The sequence below is a fragment of the Octopus bimaculoides genome, chromosome 18 (assembly GCF_046866305.1).
Source record: "Octopus bimaculoides isolate indiv1 chromosome 18, ASM4686630v1, whole genome shotgun sequence".
NCBI lineage: Eukaryota > Metazoa > Mollusca > Cephalopoda > Octopoda > Octopodidae > Octopus > Octopus bimaculoides.
In genome coordinates, this window is record NC_142945.1 from 16,860,412 (window position 1) to 16,880,664 (window position 20,253).

General features: G+C 35.1%; 1 protein-coding gene across 4 annotated transcripts in view; it reads left to right on the forward strand.

Moving 5' to 3' along the window:
* LOC106873556 (KICSTOR complex protein SZT2) overlaps positions 1 to 20,253 on the forward strand; it is a 188,185-nt gene that overhangs the window by 505 nt on the left and 167,427 nt on the right. For all 4 annotated transcript variants that reach the window (XM_089365841.1, XM_089365843.1, XM_089365842.1 and 1 more), the window contains exons 2-14: positions 6,045 to 6,173; positions 7,097 to 7,276; positions 9,409 to 9,486; positions 9,711 to 9,803; positions 10,029 to 10,163; positions 10,859 to 11,039; positions 12,724 to 12,944; positions 14,575 to 14,720; positions 16,344 to 16,498; positions 17,303 to 17,399; positions 18,241 to 18,375; positions 18,578 to 18,703; positions 19,995 to 20,060. In XM_089365841.1, the coding sequence (XP_089221967.1) occupies positions 6,045 to 6,173; positions 7,097 to 7,276; positions 9,409 to 9,486; positions 9,711 to 9,803; positions 10,029 to 10,163; positions 10,859 to 11,039; positions 12,724 to 12,944; positions 14,575 to 14,720; positions 16,344 to 16,498; positions 17,303 to 17,399; positions 18,241 to 18,375; positions 18,578 to 18,703; positions 19,995 to 20,060 (1,742 nt within the window). The remainder of the gene's footprint in view (positions 1 to 6,044; positions 6,174 to 7,096; positions 7,277 to 9,408; positions 9,487 to 9,710; positions 9,804 to 10,028; positions 10,164 to 10,858; positions 11,040 to 12,723; positions 12,945 to 14,574; positions 14,721 to 16,343; positions 16,499 to 17,302; positions 17,400 to 18,240; positions 18,376 to 18,577; positions 18,704 to 19,994; positions 20,061 to 20,253) is intronic.

A 20,253-nucleotide genomic window follows, 5' to 3' on the forward strand; every position in this document is an offset into this window, starting at 1 on the left:
ACACTAAAAGTTGGTCAGTAGTAATATACTTGTACTCTAATAGCGTACAAGATCGGTTCATTACTTCGTTCTCTCTCTCTCTCTCTCTCTCTCTCTCTCTCTCTCTTTCTTTTCACTTTTAATGTTTGTTTTAGACGTTTCTATTTAATGTCTAGTTTGAAAGTCCTTTTGTATTAATAAATCGACTTTACACAAGTACTAACGGTCAAAGAAGGAGGCTCTACGCGATCGTTTGATCTGTTAGCAATAACTGCCAGGTCTCCCTCAAATTACACGATACCATGTCTATATATATATATATATATATATATATATATATATATATATATATCCATTTTCCGAGAATTCTACAAGATGTTCATGACTTTAATCATAGGTCTACTCAGACATTAATGAGTTGGGTCCAAACAACAACACATATACGAACGGGCACTCGGGTTTCTTTTTTTTTTTATTGTATTTCGCAAGAAGGAAGTTATATATTACTGGAGAAATTTGATTAATTTTTTTTTTTTTTTTTTGCATTTTTCACATTACCTTTATAATTTGATAAGGTAACTCATTCACCTTCGCGTGTGACTATTGCATTGTAAATATACTATGAAAGCTTTTCATTATAAAACCCACCTTGTTTATATAACATTATCAAAGCCACACGCGTTGTCATTTTCACACACACACACACACACGCACATAAAAATAGGTTTGCAATTAATACCGTTACGTTCTCCTTTATGTTAAACTATGTCATAAAATAAAATGCATTATTTTTAACTTGGAGAAAAAGCAAACAAAATTCTCTAACTTTTGAATTCATTGTAAACCTCTGGAAATTAATCAGCGTATAATTAATTACTACGCGCATCAAAGTAATGGTGACCTTATCCCTAGTACTTTCATTATTGCTATGCTTCTTCGTTTTAATGTTGCCAACTTGTTGATTAGTCCTAAACTTTGTACATATGTGTCTATGTGTGTGTGTGTGTCTTAAAATTGAATTCGAATGTGCATTATTTCTAGTCGCTTCATAATAGAATTTGGTGCTGTGGACTTCGTTCGTATCACGGCCGTTCTCAAAGCAACAAACATCAGTCCTTTCCCCCCTTCAAAAAAAATGTTAGCAAAATCTTTTGGCCACCCTGCTTTATTAATGAGAAAATAAAATAAGTCTGCATCCATATAATTCTTTCGTCGCTGTGGTAGTGGACAAGTGTAAAGGCTATTTTAATTTCGTTAAACATGGTACTTAGTCTGCCGCCCCTTTTATTTTTCGATCTTTACTGTCTCCACCCCTAACTGTATATCTTCACCAATCGTATGACCCCTTTGTCAAAGTCATTCATACTTAAGAATGTGATTGTTGTTTATTATTGTAGCTACTTGGCGTCGTATATTGAAATACCCCTTGTTTTAGGTATTTTACTGCATGGACACCTGTGGTGCAAAGATGCAATAAATAACTCACTGGTTGTGCTAATAGTTACTATTACACTCATCCATTCAACACATATTTTGACTATGAGGGTATATCTGGAAGTATTGTTTGAAATAAAATATTTATTAAACTCCAGCTTGGCTCTGATGCAGCAGATTTATAATCAAGTGCATTCCAACCGTGGCCACCCGATTTTTTCCTAGGTGCTGGGGAAATCATAACCTTATTAAATGTGTACTTCTTTTCTAAGACGGTAGAATGTGAGTTGGAGGAGATTTCGCTGTCATTTTTAGCAGTTCGATCGACCATGTAAAAGCTTCTTCGCTGGCTGTCAAATTGGCTCTCAGAACGGAGGTCTGTTTGCGAGATGTCTCGGGAATCTAAATCTTCTATACATTAGTATTTATTTATTTATAAAAGTTTTTTTTTTTTTGTAAGAGGTGCGTTGTATACCGTAGCTTTCATGGATGGCATTAAAAATAGAGAGATACGAACTTTCTTGGGTAGTGATTATAGCCTATCCTCTAGTAAAACGTATACGATATACTTCAGACAAAACACTCGTTAGTTTCATTGTTCCCGCTGTCTTTTTCAACGAAAACTCTCACAGATCTGGTGAAATACGAGCTGAGCTATCTATTCTTTCTGGAGATACAGAAAAAGAAATTTTGGCATTTGTAGCTCACATTATTATTGATACAGTAAGAGACATGCGACTAGTGACACTTTTTTTTTTTACACATACTATGAAGATAGATACTTGTTATTTGTAGACACTATACACAATATTTTAACACGTTCTCTTAGTCTATAAAGGTCTAAAGCTTGGAAGTTAGTCAAATATACGTAATCTTGTTCTTTGTAGTGAAAATTTATCAGTTCCAGTTTTAGCTTTTTTTTTTTTTATCTTTCTATCAAGAGGTGCATATAAATCTGTTTACAGTTTAGCTTTGAAAAAAAAGTTTGACTGAAGGTCGCTTTCATACGTAAATGAATATCAGAATGGTTTATATATATATATATATTAATCGAAACAATGCTATATATATATATATATATATATATATATATATATATATATATATATATATATATACACACACACACACACACACACATACACGTGAGTTGTCTCAGAGACTGTAAGTCAGGGTAAATATGTATTCATATATCAGTCAATAGAGTGGGTATATTATCCGAAATATATAGTATTATATATCTATCACGGCTGATCTTACCAGTCGGTTTCGCGCAAGGAATACAATAGAGTGTTCGGTAACAATCTGATTATATAACCTTACGCTCATCAGAGTTAGCCGATAGTACTCACCAAGAGGTCAGATATATAGCTTTTAAACTAGGTACAGAAGACAGGGTAGAGACTCTGGAGAAGAGCTATAGAACATGAACATTAGATGATGATTATTAGTTTCAAGTTAATTCAGCACTGAATTACATATCTTCCACCACAAAATTAAATATTTTCTTATTCTTATTTGTCCTGCTAACAAGTAAATCATTCTGTGATGTTTAATCAGTTTTATCCAAACTACAGTCATAATTACATTTGGTGAAGCAATGACAGTAAACAACTATTGAAAATGCATTGCTTTAATATTATGGGCAATATTTAAAGTGGCAAGCGAGCAGAATTGTTAATGTGATGGATGGAATGATTTGGGGAGTTTCTTCCAGTTCTTTACATTCTGAGTGCAAATATCACTGTAGTCAAGTTTGCTTTTTATTTTTTCAGAGTTACTAAAGTAAGTACTAGTTTAACGCTGGGATTGGTGTTATTGACTAACCACTCCTAAAGATTGCTGGCCTTATGTCAAAATTAGAAGTAATTATTCTGAAGCAGTCAATGATTGGCAGAACCAGTTGAGCAATGGATTTTGTTCTGACTCTTTATATTCTGAATTCAAATGCCACTGAGATCAATTTTGCCTCTCATCCTTCCAGTGAAAATAAAATAAGTACTGGTCAAATACTCATCATCATCATCATCATCATTTAATGTTCTCTTTCCATGCTGTTTTTGTCTATCGAATCCACTTGCAAGGTATTGGTTGGTCTGAGGCAATAGTAGACGACACTTGTTCAAGGTGTTGTGTTGTTGGACTGAACCTGAAACCTTGTGGTTGCCAAGCAAACTTGTTAACCTCACAACCATGCCTGTAACACTTTAGTGTCATATTCAGTGTGCCAGGACTCAAAAATAGCTGAAAATAGCTGTTATACAGTATCCGTTTGCTGGCTATCTATTGCATCACCCAGTGTGGCTTCTGACATCTTTATTCAATTCATTGACCTACATTGAGTATTATTAGTTTCAATATTCATAACTTACAGCCAATGTCTGTAAAGCTTTTGACTCTGTTCTCTCTTATCTGTTATCTATCTATATAAAGATGAGAATGTGTGTCTGTCTGTCTGTCTGTGTGAATCCCTAAAACTTGAGAACTACACAACCAATTTCATACAAATTTTACACATGCCTTACTTAGGGTTCATGTAGTGTCATAGGCCCAAAAAAGTTTTTAACTTCTTGCCTAGTGCGAGCCCACAGCAATATCATATTTCCTCCACTATTTCAGTATTACGTGTCAAAAGTGAAACAATAACATCTCTCTATTGTAATGTCAGATATTTTCACTTTAATAGTTTCGCTTTAATACTGAAACTATATACACAGGCATACATACATGCATATATATAATACACATATATATAATACACATATATATATATATACGTATACATCTGCACAAATGTATATATATAGATGTACATATATATGCATGTATATATATAGATGTATATATATACATGTATATATATATAGATGTATATGTATACATCTATATGTATAGCTGTATATGATATTTGGAACTAAGATTCAATGCATAAGGGTGGGTATAATGCAGTATGTTTGGTTTGAATTTGAGATGGTTTAAAGGGGGCAGAACACTCATGAAAATTCATAAATTTTTAATGTTGATGAAATTTCAACCATGGGTAATTGACACACATCAAGAAGTATTCTCAAAGTTTCCACTTCTCTGAGGATTCTAAGACCCCCTAATGGGGGGCCTTAACCCCCAAATTTTAGTCATTTTTTAATGATCCAAAACTATGGCAAAAGTACTGAATAGATCTTTATGAAATTTGGAAATTATATTCTATGCATAAGGGCCATAACCCCCATGAAAATTCATATATTTTTGTTGTTGCTGAAATGTAAGAAAAGTGCTGAAGCATCTCATACAAAACGATCATGTAGATGCCATCTTCAACTGGGAACAGTCATGAGGTAGTGATTAGATGATGTGATGGGTGCAGAGATGTATATAGTATTGCAGACATTTAGTTTTATGGTGAGAAAGAGAGCAAGAGTACTTGGGTGTCTGTGTGTCTGAAATGCAAATAGGAGGTGAAAGAAGCTCATGTAAAGAGTTTAGAATAACAAAGATTCTGCTTCCGCACTTGCAGTATTGATGTAATGTGAGAGTAAGAGTCCTGAAATGTATAAGTGTTGAAGTCATCATCTTTAATGATTTTGGAACAAGGAGAAGTGAGATATATATGTTCTTCATGCAGGAGGAGATTTGATCAAAGTGTTGGTGGTTTGAAAAGTTCAGAGAACGAGACGTGGAACAGATATCTCTGGGAGAATAAGTGAGAGAGATTTTGAGCCAGAGTGAGAGAAGGGGTGTATGAGCCTGGGGGAACGAGGGAGAGATTTCAAGCTTGAGTAACTGGAAGTTGTTATCCATAAATTTTTCTCTCTAAAACAATTTTTGTTTCATTGAATATCTTAATGAAATTAGGCTGGTGGGGAGGTTGTCTGTAAAAAGTACTGGTGTGGGTTCCATGATTTTTGGCAAATAATGAGTTCCATGCCAAAATAGATTTAGAAATTACTATTCTAAGACTTGGAAACACAAATGGTATAATTCTGGTGAAACAGCGCCAAGAGAAGTATTTAGCCAAGAATAACTCCACTTTTTATTTGCTGAGCTGGGGATTGTGTAAGACTGAATATTGATTATAGGTATCCAAATAATCAGAGACAGACCAAGCAAAATTTGGAATAAGCTAACAGAATCAAGGGTCATTGTCATTTTTATTAAGTGTCTACTTTTCCATGCTTGCATGTGTCTGGCTGAATTTGTCAAGACAGTTTTTTCTATGGCTGGAAGCCCTTCCTGTCTTCAACCTTCACCTGTTTCCAAGCAAGGTAATATTTATCTATGGTCAGTTATGTTTTCTACTGAAGACTGGAAAGAACAACATAGCTTTATGACTGTGATGCTCATTTACAACTATGCTGTCTAGACAAGGGTACATACACAAACACACACACACACACACACACACATGTCTGATGGGCTTCTTTCAGTTTCCCTCTACCAAATCCACCCGTAAGGTTTTGGTCAGCTTGAGGCTCTTGTAAAAGACACTCACCCCCAGGTGCTGTGCTGTGGAATGAACCCAAGACCAGATGGCTGGGAAGCAAGCTTCTTAACCACACCTATGCCTATTTAAGGTAAATTGAGAATAACAATGGAAGCAATAAAACTCATTGGTTGTTATTTGTATTTTTCAGTCTGCTCCTGAAGCAAAGGAAATTTACCTTTTGATGAAGAAAGAATACAGGATATCACGAAACATCCGAGCAACATGGTATTTCAACCATTTAAATACCACAATGACATTTGTACCTCCTGTAAGCCTTGTAAGTATGTGGCTATTCACATTCATTTATGAAACCTTGTAGATGTTTAAATTTTGAAGTGCAGAAGTTGTCAATAAGTACCTCTGTTTATCATATCATTTTTTTAAAAATAAAAACAGAATAACAATACAATTTCAAATTAATTAATTTTTTTACAATATTTTTGTGGGCAAGATGACATGCTCAATCATTAATTAACCTATCAGAAAAGTTGAAAAGATAATAGTTTGAATGGAACAGTTGACAGACAAGACAGTTGAAAAGTAAAAGTGTCTCATTGCTTGGGAAGGTTTATGACTGTGATAATACTTAGAGATGTTGTATGTAATCTCTACAGTCAGTAGTAATTAGAGTAGTATCTATTTAACAATGACACATCCAGAACACTTAGTCCTTTCATGATTTGTCCTTTTTTATTTTGTTTTAAATATAAGTGTACTGTGAATCTTGAAAATTTTGGAGAGGAAAATGTTATTGTTGTTATATGCAACAGAAGTAGTATCAGATTAACTCTTTTGAAATCAACCTACCTGAAGCAGCCCTGGATTCTATGGCATAAACTTACTGTTCTAAAGAAGTTTAAATTATAATCTTCCATCAAAATTTGTTCTCGACCCCAGCTTAATAATGAGAAAGTTATTTTAGTAAATTCTTCATTATACTAATATTGCCTCTATTGCTTGACAGGAGCTTTTTACATACCAGGTATGCAACACCAGCATCGGCCACATTGCCTTCATGAGACTCAAACAAAAAATAAATATGTAAATGTTTGAATTTTCCAATCTATTCTAGTATTTTAAAAAGTTGGTTTTCATAATCATAATGGAACTTTTTCATGTAATTTAAAAAAAAAAAATGAATGCTTCACATTTATGTTTGTCATTTTTAAAAATGTGTAACATTTTTTCTTTTACTTCAAGTCTGATTTATCATCAGAAGAACTGATAGTGTTGTCTGTGATCCCAGAGAAAAGCTATGTCACCTTCCAGCCAGGCAAAGAACATTCTTTCAAGCTTACCACACGCACCAAAGTGATTTTCATGTCCACACAGTATAGAATTGCATTCGCCCTGGATCTAAGCCCGTCTGTGTCCTCTTTGGTAAGCTTTTTGTTTTTATTTTTCTAATTGTGATGTTGCAATTATAAAGTATTAAATATAATGTTGTATTAAGTATAGCATAGCATTAAATATAAATTGGTGTTGTAGGAGCATTCTTCATAATAATGGTTTCAAATTTTGGGGGAAGAGTTAAATTAATTACATCAACCCTAGTGTTCAACTGGTACTTATTTTATCAACATTGAGAGAATGAAAGGCAAAGTTGACCTCTGTGGCATTTGAACTCAGAACGTAAAAACAGACAAAATTCCACTAAGCATTTTACCTGGTATACTAATGACTCTGCCAGCTCGCTGTCTGAACATTCTTTATTATATTGCTGAAATTATAGACGCCCCAAATTGGGGTGGTGTTGAGTTATATACTTAAATGATTATTTTAGAAAATCTACTTACTATGCAAGGGATACTGAGTATTAATTTCATTGGAAAAGGAAACCAGCATTGCCAGACTTGGCTATCAGAAAAATATTCTTTTCTACTCTAATCACAAGGCCCAAAATTTTGGGTGAGGCGGGGGGGGTCTGTCAATTAGATCGACCCAGTACACAACTGGTACTTAATTTATTGCCCCCCCCCCCCCCCAAAGGATGAAAGGCAAAGTCGACCATGACGGAATTTGAACTCAGAATGTAAAGTCAGACAAAATACTGCTAAGCATTTCGCTTGGTGTGCTAACATATCTGCCAGCTCGCTGCCTTATATTCAGAAAAATATTAAGATCAAAATTTAGAAATGCTGTTGAAATGGCGATAAGATACCTGAAGGTTTGTATTACCATAGAGTAGAAGAAACTCAGAAAAGTCCCTGAGGTAGTTTTAATTTTCTGTTAGCTATTTCGTTTTAGGTGTGACTTGCAAAATGCACTGATATTTAGAAAAAGTGAGTATTATTTAATGCGCTGCACCAGTGTAAGTATATTCTTGGGAGGAAAGTGTAACACATTCACCCGTCTCTGTTTCAGAACAATTGTAATATTTGTTTTTTATATTTTATCTTTTACTTGTTTTATTGTTTTAGTCATGGGACTATGGTCATGCTGGGGCACTACCTTGAAGGGTTTAGTTGAGCAAATCGATCCCAGTACTTAGTTTTAAAATCTGGTACCTAGTCTATCAGGCTCTTTTATCAACCCTTGGAGTTAAGGGGATGTAAACAAACCAACACCAATTGTCAAGTGGTGGAGGGGATAAATGTGCCTTCAGCCAGGTTCCTCACAGGCAAGACACATAGGTATAAAATCTTCTGGGAAGGTAACAGTGAAGGGGTAGGTGGTGTGGGCATACTTCTTGCAGAGAAATGGGTGGATAAGGTCATAGAGGTAGTCAGAGTGTGTGATAGAGTACTTAAGCTCAGGCTAGTCTTGCAGAGTAGTATAACAACAATTATCTCTGCCTATGCCCCACAAGCGGGCCCACCAAATGAACAAAAGTTGAGTGGCAATGATCTCATCTTTGTGGCTGGGGATATCAGTGGGCATGTTGAAGTGATATGTGTTGTAGTTTTTTTTTTTTAAAGCACCAGTCCTGATTCCCGATACTTTTTGATAAGACCTTGTATAAGCCCCTCAAACAGAGTTAATAGACAAACAGTTCTATGTGGCCTTTGTGTGAGCTATCACAAGTATTGATGGCTGTGATATTGTCATAGAAGGACATTTGAAAGGCCACATCAGAAACACCAAGGTGTGTATTGAAGCTATGGCAGTAATACCTGAAAAGGAATCAGTTATGAAGATCATTGTCATCATCATCATATAACATCTGTTTTTCATGCTGGCATGGGTTGGATGGTTTCACTGAAGCTGGTAAAGCAGGGGCTGCACCAGTTGCCATTGCCTGTTCTAGCATGGTTTCTATGGCTGGATGCCCTTCTTAGTACAAACCAATCCACAGAGTGTACTGGGTGCCATTTACATGGCACCACCACCAGTGCTTTTAACATGACACTAGTACCAATGCATTTTAAGTGGCACCAGCGGCAGAGGAGGATATTTAAAGTATATCTTATTGAAAGATGGTATTGTGCCATAAATATTTTCCTTAGAAGCTCCTCAAAATATTTGTCTGAATTGAACAAATTAATGATATTTTTCTCATTTATCTATTTTAGGATTTATGTTCAGGTCGAGTACTGTGGGATGATGTTTACACTTCTTTGAAGAACTGTCTTACTGGTTTAGTACAGCCTGTAAGTAGATTTCAATAATTATTTCTTAAAGACAACTTTATATGTAAAACACATATGCACACTATATCTCTCTCTTTCTCTCTCCCTCTCTCTTGCTCTGAATTGTTTTCACTGAACTTGCTTCAAGAAACACTGGATTATTAGTACAAGAAGTTAATTTATAATTATTTTTGCCAAAGATCTTAATTGTTTGGGTTAAAACTTGATCTTTTTTCTTCTTGCAGTTTTGTTCACCTGGCTCAGATCTAGCTCTGACTCCATCTCTTTATGTAACAGTTGTTGCTTACACACCATTAATTGCATGTCGCAATAATTTCGTAAGTATTCATATATTTATAAAAAACATTCTTTTGGCATTGTATTTTTAACATCCACTTCTTCATGTTTGCATGGGTTGGAAGGAGTTTATGAGGCAAATTTTCAATCAGAATATTAATGTTAACTCTCATGTTATATTTCTTTTTAATGTAATTCAATATTGTTGTGTCTCTCTGTGTTTTACTATTCATATTGAATTTTAGCTGTTTTTGTAATATTTATAGGTCTTATGTCAAGGAGTATTGGTTACAAGAAAAAATTTAAAAACCATTCTTGGTGAATTACATCGAATGCTCAAGGAGTTTGAGAATGCTGTTTCAAAACATTTTGCATCATTAGTAACTCTTCAAATGAATTCTGTGAGTGTAACATTTTTAATACTTTTTCATGTTCATCTTTGCTTAACCCTTTAACATTTAAATAGGCCATATCGAACCAAAATATTCTACTGGTTTTATGTTTAAATTGACCAGATTCAGCCTCTCACACCTACCCTACAATCTCATTCTAAAAATAAATAATTACATCATTGAAATCTAGGAAGCATGAGATAATGCATGATTAATTCAAAACAGTGTGAATAAATAAGGATTACATTTGACAGAGTGATCTGAATGTTAAAGGGTTAATGTAATGAACTTATTTGGGTGGAAGAGATATATTGTTAGATCTATACAAGTATTACAAATTGTTTTCCGTCTGTCATGAACCCTAGGATTCATGAGGCTGGAGCTTGGCATATAAATTACTGAGATTACATCACCCTTCCTGAATGGGATGTCAATCCATTGTAGGGTTAACTCTCCAACTATCTACAGCTGGGTTGATTGGAGCAACCTGAAGGGAAGTAATTTGCTTTAGAACACAACACACTGGCTAGTCCAGGAATTGAAACCATGATCATAAGATCGTGAATACAACACCCTAACCACTAGGCCTGGTGCAGCCTCCTGGACCCCAGCCGAACCGTCCAACCCATGCCAGCATGGAAAATGGACGTTAAACGATGATGATGATGATTATTGACTACTTTTCTTTTTCTTTTAATGTATAGCATGAGCTTAGTGAAGTTACCTCTTTGAATGACATACCGTCTGTTGACACAAGAAGCCGCAGATCAAAATTGGATGAGCAGAAAGTTGAAGAACTTATATCCAAACCTGAACACGGTTTTGTTAATGTTCTCAGGTTTGGTATTTTGGCTCTACAGCTGTTACCAGAAAATGCATCAGCAGGTACTGTGAAGGAGTTTACTATACATTTGCATTTGTTTTTATTTTATTAAGTTTTTGACAGAACTGAATTAACTGAAATAAAGCAAAATTATGTAATTTACTGCTAGATCACCATTCTTTGCTTATATACATTGTAATTTTGAAGCTATCAAATCCCCCCCCCCCCCCAATGCTGTCGTTATTGTTATCATCATCATTGTTTAATGTCCTCATTTCCATGCTTGCATAGGTCAGGCTGAGTTTATAGAAATAGGTTTTCTTTGCTGACCCTCACCTGTTTGCATGCAAGGTAATAATTCCCCATGGCTGAACATGTTTACGCAGAATATTGGAAATGAATGACATTCGTTTACAACCGTCACATGATGCCAAAAAAAAAAAAAGAGACACAAATAAGTGGTTGATATTAGGAAGGGCATCCAGCTATTGGAGCTTGCTGCAGTCCTTTAATTCATCAAATCCTGTCAACCCATACCAACATGGAAAACAGATGTTAAAATGATAATGATGATGTCTTCAAAGACACTATAGATTACTCATGTTAAGTAAAGGACTTGAAGAATTTAGCAACAACGTTTTTACACATAGTTAATTTTACATTTTTGTATTTAATGTATCATTTTATGTTATTTTTGTGAGAGATAAAAGTATATTGTTAAATATTGCTTGGTTAATTAATTTGGCTAATATGAAATGTAGCTTATTTATATTCACCTCATCTCCAGTATTGTTTCTCTTCGTCATCCCCATATATCTCCTTCACTGCAAAACACTTGTTTCTGTCCCCTCTTTCCTGCTTTAGTCTCCTGAATAGCTGGTACCAAAGCTACCTCCCTCAGTACTGTACCCCTACTCAGTGAAGGAGTCTTGTTTTGTGAGTTACCTGGTGACCTCATTAGTGCTGGTGCCATAAAAAAAAAGCACCCAGTACACACTATAAAGTGGTTGGTGTTAGGAGGGGCATCCAGTTGTATAAACCATGCCAAAGCAGACATTGGAGACCAACTTTGCTCTCAGGCTGGTCAGATTCTGTAATACCATCCAGCTCATACCAACAAGGAACATGAATATTAAATGATGACGATGATGACAAATTGTTAGTGGCACAGGGATGATACCATTATTGTAATATGTTTTATTTTTAAGCTTTTACTTAAATATTTCTGTTGTTTTTAGATAATTTCTGTTTTAACCATATACAAGTATAGCTTGATGTTAGGTTTATTACAGGCTTAGAAAAATAAACAGTACTTAAATGTTGATAAGAAGCCTCATAATAATAATTTTCCATGCAAGCGAAAGCAAAATCGGGATGGCACCTGTGCCCAGCGTCGCCTTTCTGGCACTTGTGCCCGTGGCATGTGTTATGGACTTTCGAGCGAGATCATTGCCAGTGCCCCTGGACTGGCTCTTGTGCGGGTGGCACATAAAATACACCATTTGAGCGTAGCCGTTGCCAGTACCGCCTGACTGGCCTTCGTGTGGGTGGCATGTAAAAGCACCCACTACACTCTCTGAGTGGTTGGCGTTAGGAAGGGCATCCAGCTGTAGAAACTCTGCCAAATCAGATTGGAGCCTGGTGTAGCCATCCGGTTTCACCAGTCCTCAGTCAAATCGTCCAATCCATGCTAGCATGGAAAGCGGACGTTAAACGATGATGATGATGGTTTTCTTTTTCTTTTAGGTATTGCAGTTGTCACTGATGGAATGGTTGGCCTTCCAGATGCCAGTATGTTTGAAGCCCTTGTTGCACAGCTCCGTAACAGTACCATCGCATGTTCATTTTTGCACATTGGATGCAGTCACCACAGTAACTTGTCCTTTGGACGGGTTCCACATACAGAGCTGATGAAATTTATTGCTACTGCCACATTTGGAGGTTATTTTGCAGTGTCACCTAGTGTTGTAAGTTATCCTGACCTCTTCCTTCTTCATCAGTGGCTAAAATTCTCAAGAGTATGAAGTAATCTTGTTGTGGCTGCTCGGTCTGTTAGGAATAGCAGCCAAATTTCTCTCAAATTACACCCTACTGTCTGATGTAGTTTTAAGTTCATTTATGTCTGAATACAAGATGTAATGGTTACAGCTGAATTTCTTTTGGTCATAGGTTTGTTAGATCACGGTCGAATATTTACAAATGTTAAAATTCATTACTACCTTTCATTTATTTTTCCCCATTTTTTTTTTCAAAAAAAAAAACAAAACAAACTAACTATGGGTATGGGTTGGGCAGGTTTGAAAATTCTTACATTTATGCAATTTTCTGGAGTAACAGGCTAAAGACCTAGTTATTTTGGGATTAAGGGAGAATACTGTTGTTTATTACAATGATACTGTGACCTAGTTTAAGTAATGAGATAGTTCTTTAGTTCATTTAACTATCACAGTTAAGGTCATGTTGTAGTACTTTTTTGTATAAATCATATAACATACATAAAGGTATGCTAGCTTGTCTTCTCTGTTTTGACGCGGTAGTGCAAAAATACAACAAAAATCTAAGCTGAAACAATGTATTACTCAATTTAACTGACAATCAATAAAGCATATATTCTTTTCTTCTCTAGTCATAAGGCCCAAAATTTTGGGGGAGGGGACCAGTTGATTAGATTGACCCCCAGTATGTAACTAGTACTTAATTTATTGACCCTGAAAGGATGAAAGGCAAAGTCAACTTCAGTGAAATTTGAACTCAAAATTTGAACTCAAATTTGAACTCAAAATGAAATACCACCAAGCATTTCGCCTGGCATGCTAACGTTTCTGCCAGCCTGCCACTTTCTTCATAGCATATATTGAGAAATTGATGATGATGCTAAAACAAGATTAAACCAATAATTGTCAGGTCCAGCATTATTAAAGATAACTTGAATTGATTTGTTGTCTTTTAGTCTAAATTGTTCTTGATGTTTATGTGAAAGAAAGCTCTGGTCACAACCTCTAGTAACTGTGTAATGTTAAGGCGACATTTCTTTGCTACAGAAAAACTGAAGCTTCTATAAGCATAATTTGCTGGTTAGCTGATCAATCTAGAACATATATATATTTGTTAATAATCATACTGGTAGCAAAATAGTATAATATAGAAGCAAACTTAGCTCTTCATTTGGTTGAGATTGTTTGGATTTATCACTCTATCCTGTTGCAGGATTACTAATTTTTACCAGCTGAAATGGACTGGAGCAACATAAAATGAAGAATTTTGCTCAAGAACACAACACATTGCCTAGTCAAGGAATCAAAACTACAATATTACAATCATGAGTTCAAGACTCTAACCATTAAGCCATGCGCCTTCACATATGCAAAGTTGGGTCTCCTTTAAGTTTCAATACTTTTTTCCTGAATACGTACATCAGAAATTGGGGTGCATCTAATATGTTTGTGTGCCATTTATACCATCAAATACATATTTAATGGCATAAAAGGTTATTGATTTGACTTCAAGAGTTTGGTTAGATTTCATAATTTAGTTGTTACATGTTTCTGATGTATATAAATGATTCTCATATAGATTAATTTTTTTATTTACCTTTAGAAAAACTCTGGAAATGAATTGAATGTTTACCACAAAGCATTTTTCCTGTGGAGCTTTCAGAAAGGTTTAACAGGATTTGAAGTTCCAGATACTGGTTTGAATTGCAGACAAGATCATACATCAGGGCGGCCTTCTTGGGTTGGCAGGTACAAATATTTCATATTCTTCACACTGACATATTGATTTACTAAACATCGAAATGTCTTTACAGTTTTAGCACCATTTCCCAAATCATTACTTTTTTTTTATATATCTGTCCCCCTCTCCCTCTGTGTGTGTGTGTATCTTCATCATTTGACAATGAGGATATCAGTTATTTGAATAATTGAACGAATAACTGGCACTCTGTCAGTTACAATGATAAATAAATGTAAAAAAGATAAAGACAATGGTTATTCGTAAGGCAGAACAAAGGAAAACAAATATAAAGACAGATGGACAGTAGCTTGAACATGTAAAAAACGAGTATTTAGCACAAATCGGGAAGTTTACTATGTAAAAAGCTACCTGACTCTCTGTTGTTTACAGTGACAAGTGTTCCAGTTGATGTGATCAACAGAACAGCTTGCTTGTGAAATTATCATGCAAGTGGCTGAGCACTCCACAGACACATGGATCCTTAACACAGTTCACAGGGAGATTTAGCATGACACAGAGTGCGACAAAGCTGGCCCTTTGAAATAGAGGTACTACTCATTTTTGCCAGCTGAGTGGACTGGAGAAATGTGGAGTAAAGTATCTTGTTCAAGGACACAATGTGCTGCCAGGAATTGAAGTTAGGACCTTACAACCATGAGTTAACTACTACGCTACATGCCTTCACTTTGAATGAATATGTAAGTTAGTGACAGACATGTGTACCCTTAATGTAATTCCTGAGCTGAATCAGTGTGACATAGTGTGACAAGGCTGACTTCTGAATTACAAGTACACTTTCTCTGACTGGCTTCTTTACAGTTTCCATTTACCAAATTTCACTCATAAGTATGGGCTGGCTCAAGGTTATACAAAACAACACTTGCTTCATTTGCTGTACAGTGAGATTGAACTCAGAATCTCATGATTGCAAACAAACTGCTCAACCATTACGATGTGATGAAACTTTTAATTAAAAGATGAAATCAAAGTTATTGTAATCCTTTCATATTTATTAAATTTTTATGTTATTTTACATACTTTATGTAACAGGTGCAGGCGTGGCTGTGTGGTTAAGAAGCTTGCTTCCCAACCATGTGGTCTCAGGTTCGATCCCACTGCATGGCACTTTGGGCTAGTGCCTTTATAGCACTATAGCTTCAGGCCAATCAAAGCTGTGTATGGATTTGGAAGACAGGAACTGAAAGAAGCCCATTGTGTGTGTGTGTGTGTGTGTGTGTATGTGTATTATCAACATCATTTAACGCTTGTTTTCTATGCCTCTCACACCTACCTGATAATATTTAAATTATAAACAATTACATTATTGAAATCTCAAAGCTATAAGATAATGCATGATTAATTCAAAAGAATGTGAATAGATAAGCATTACATTTAACAGAGTAATCTGAATGCTAAAGAGTTAATCAATCGAATTCTCACAAAAAAAATGGATGGAATATGCAATTCTTAAATTAGGTATGTTGTATCATAAAAGATATCATCAAATTCTTCATTTACTGGAAACTTGTATGGCATGAGGAATTTGATGAGAATAGCAACCAGCTGATAAGCAAATCCTTTAGACTGTTTGGAATTTTACATTACCGAGTCTTTGCTTTGCTTGTTTGTAGGCTTTTGACCCATCCAGTTACGAATCAAGAAATCAATGTTGCACCAATGGTAAGGAAAAAGCACAAAGAGGTCAATCTCCAAACCACTATATCTGGAGTGCTGTCATTACGATTGCGAGAAGGTTATACAATCAAAGAGGTGAACCTAATTAAAGGTATGTGGAGTTACTGATTTTCTATTTTATGTTAATGGTTTGTAAAAATTAATCCTGTTTGCCATTATTTTGTCAATAAAGTAAATACCTATCAGTACTAGAAACATTGTCCTCCTCCTCATCCAACATCTGTTTTCCATGCCAGAATGGATTGGACTGTTTGACTCAGAGCTGGCAAGCTGCGGCAGGTTCCAGTCTGATTTGGCTCGGTTTCTATATTTGGATGCCCTTCCTAACGCCAGCCACTTTACAGTGTGTGCTGAGTGCTTTTAATGTGGCACTGCCACAAGTTCTTCTATGTGGTACTGGCACAGAACTCTTGCAGGCCAATTCTCTTCACCAAAGGATACGGTCTTGCTGTGGAGGATGGGTCTTCTTGAGTACAAGCAAGGCACCAGGTATCTTGGTCTTTTCAGAGCTGCATAACACATGTAAATATATAAACTGACAAATGTGCATACGACTTTCATAATGATACATGGGTTGATTCTTCAAGCCAAGTCAACTGGTGGAGATCTAGGGGTAGGTTAAGAATGAGATGGTTGGATAATATCCATGATCTTAGTTAGTCATGTTTGAGAATCCAACTGGAAATTGTAATGATGGTTGCTTCTGAAAGAACTCCATGTACTGAAGGACTCTACCCCAACAACTCTACCAGGAATAGTAAGTAAAGAGAGATGGATAGATATAGTGTCTACTTTGTGTGTGTGTGTGTTTGTGTAAAAATATATGGTTTGAATTTTTCATTTATGAATTTTTATATATATATATCATATTTTTCTTGTTCTTTGATTCCTTAAGGTGAAAGCCAGATTGAAGTTCGTCTTTTGTTACCATGGAGGGAATATGCTCGCATTGAATACATTGCTACAGCATCATGGCCTTTGTCTCCAAACAAGTAAGCTAATATCTTTACTTTTTACTTGTTTCAGTCATTAGACTGTGGCCATGCTAGGACACCACCTTAAAGAATTTTTATTTTGTAGTCAAATGGATCAATCCCACTACTTTTTATTTTTAAGCCTGATACTTATTCTGTTGCTCTTTTTTGACAAACTGATAAGTTATGGGAATGTAAATGCAGCAACACCAGTTGTCAAGCAGTGGTGGAGATTGAACCCTGAAACAAAGAGTAAATGAGTATCATACATGAAGAGCAATTCTGGAATTCATAATGGAACTAGAAAAGTAAAGCAGTGTTTTGAATCTGAGTGTGTTGGACTGAAAATAGAGAAATTATCTTTAATATAATCTTTATTTTCAAGATATGAAATTAATATTTATCTCATGCACTGGTATAATAAATGATGTGTGTCTTTCTGTAGAGGATTAGTGTTATTAACCAAACAAGTGAAGAAATAATTCTTGGATATTCATGCCTTTTCTGTTAACTTTTAGCATGCTTAGGTACATCATGATGCTGTACGAGTTTTCTCCCCTGTGGCTGCTGGCACATTGTGTTACATTAAGAGGGGAGAAAACTCATATGGTGGCATGATGCATCTACAGCATGCTAAAGGTTAATACCATAAATTCAGTGAAGTGAAATAGCTACTAGGAATGGAGACCATATCACAGGCTTTATTCACCAAGAACTATTGTACTTTTTTTTTTTTTTATATTTCGTGACTTGAATTACCATTTCCACTTGTATTGTTATATATCTATTTTGATACGGAAATGGTGATTGTGTATATGTATATATATATATATATATTTTTTTTCTATTTCAAATCTAGGCGTTACACTCGTGTAGAAATAATAATTGAAGGCAGCTATGATTTTCTTCATGAGATGACTTGTACTGACAAACGCCCATCCAAAAGTCCATTCCGCACTGCTCATGTCAAAAAATACTGGCAATCTTTACAAAAGTGAGTTTAAAGACTATTTTATGTTTTTTACATTTACATTTATCAAAAGTTTGTTGGAAATGTTCCATTTTGAACTATTTTGTTTATAGATTTTGATAAACTTTGGTTAATGCTTGTATTTGTAAATATCTTAGTTTTCACTAATTAAACTTTGATTGAAGACAGTGTTAATGTAATGACTTCCTTTTTGATTTCCTTTCAGCCTGATGCAAACAGACCAACTATTGGTTCATCTTCATTCTTTTTCCTCCAATGCTGTAAATTACACTGTTCCAAAAACACTAAAGAATGGATTGCCACTTCTACCAGCAGAATATTCTTTACAGCAGTTAGTATTATTTATATTGTTATCATCATCATCTTCACAATAATTTAGCTTTCTTTAGTACCTAGGGAAAAATCAACCCCAAATCTGTCTTTATCTAAAGGTTGGAAACACTATTAGGGAGCATCTTTTATCCTTTACTTGTTTCAGTCATCAGACTGTAGCCATGCTGGGGCACCACCTTGAAGAATTTTAGTTGAATGAATCAATCCCAGTACTTATTTTTGTAAACCTGGTACTTGTATTGGTCTCTTTTGCCAAACTGCTATGTTACAGGGATGTAAACACACCAACACCTGTTGTCAAGCGGTGGTGGGTGACACACAAATACAAAGACACACACACACATAGATATTTCTATAAATGTATGATGGGCTTTTTTCAGTTTCCATCTACTAAATCCATTCACAAGGCTTTCATCAGCCCGAGACTATAGTAGAAAACACTTGTCTAAGGTGCCATGCAGTGGGGCTGAACTGGAAACCATGTAGCTGGGAAGCAAAATTTTTCTGCACAGCCATGCCTGTGCCTATGTAAATCAGATCAGTAGGACCCAGCATCTGCTTTGATTATACTCATAGTATAAGTTAAACAATGCAAGCCAATGAAACTTTTATCAGTTTTACAGCATTGATGTGTAAACTACACCAAAATGTGATATATACAGTTTGGTGAACTGGTTTAATGAGAGATCTGTGTTTCGGCCATGGACATAGGAAAGAAGGTACAAATGCTCCTTTAGCTTCTTATATGGTACTCTGTAACTCATCCATCAGCCGTTCTCTCGATTACATCTTTTAATTTAAAGGTCATTAGCCTTTTGTTAAATGTCTCTTTTACATGTATTTTTTTTTTGCACACTATCTGATTGTATTATAATTTGGATGTAATTGTAGATTTTCTGAGTAGACCTTCATTGAAGCAATCTCACATCTTGTAATTAACAAAATACTTCATGGAGTGTCTATGCTGATAATAATTTTAATGAAACTCTTAATTGCAATCTCCTGATTGATTATTGCTTACTTCCTTTTTAATTTGTAAGACTGAATTTGTTTACATACATTACATTTATGAGTTCTGTGAATTTATTGCTGTTCATTTCAGTTTTCAGTTCTTTCTCTTTTTTTGGCACATACCAATCTTCTATACTGAAAACTCTTTTGAAGAAAAAAGCAAAAAATTTTAAAAAGTGCTCTAATATATATTAACTCTTGAAAAATTATTTATACGTTTAGATTTCCAATTTTTAAACTCTGATTTATCTTTAATACTTTTTGTTCTAATTTTGCAGAGATCCCAGTTTAAATGAGTTGATCAAATTCTGGAATCCAATTGCCAGTTTAGATATCAATATATGGTTAGTTAGATATATTTCTTACAAACTGAAGTCATTTAACTAAAACAGTTTACACCTCTTACTTGCAATGTTTGCCTCTTTTTTTCATCTTTTACTTGTTTCAATCATCAGACTGTGGTCATGTTGGGGCACTGGCTTGAAGAATATTTAATTGAACGTATTGACCCCAGTGTTTATTATTTAAAACCTGGTT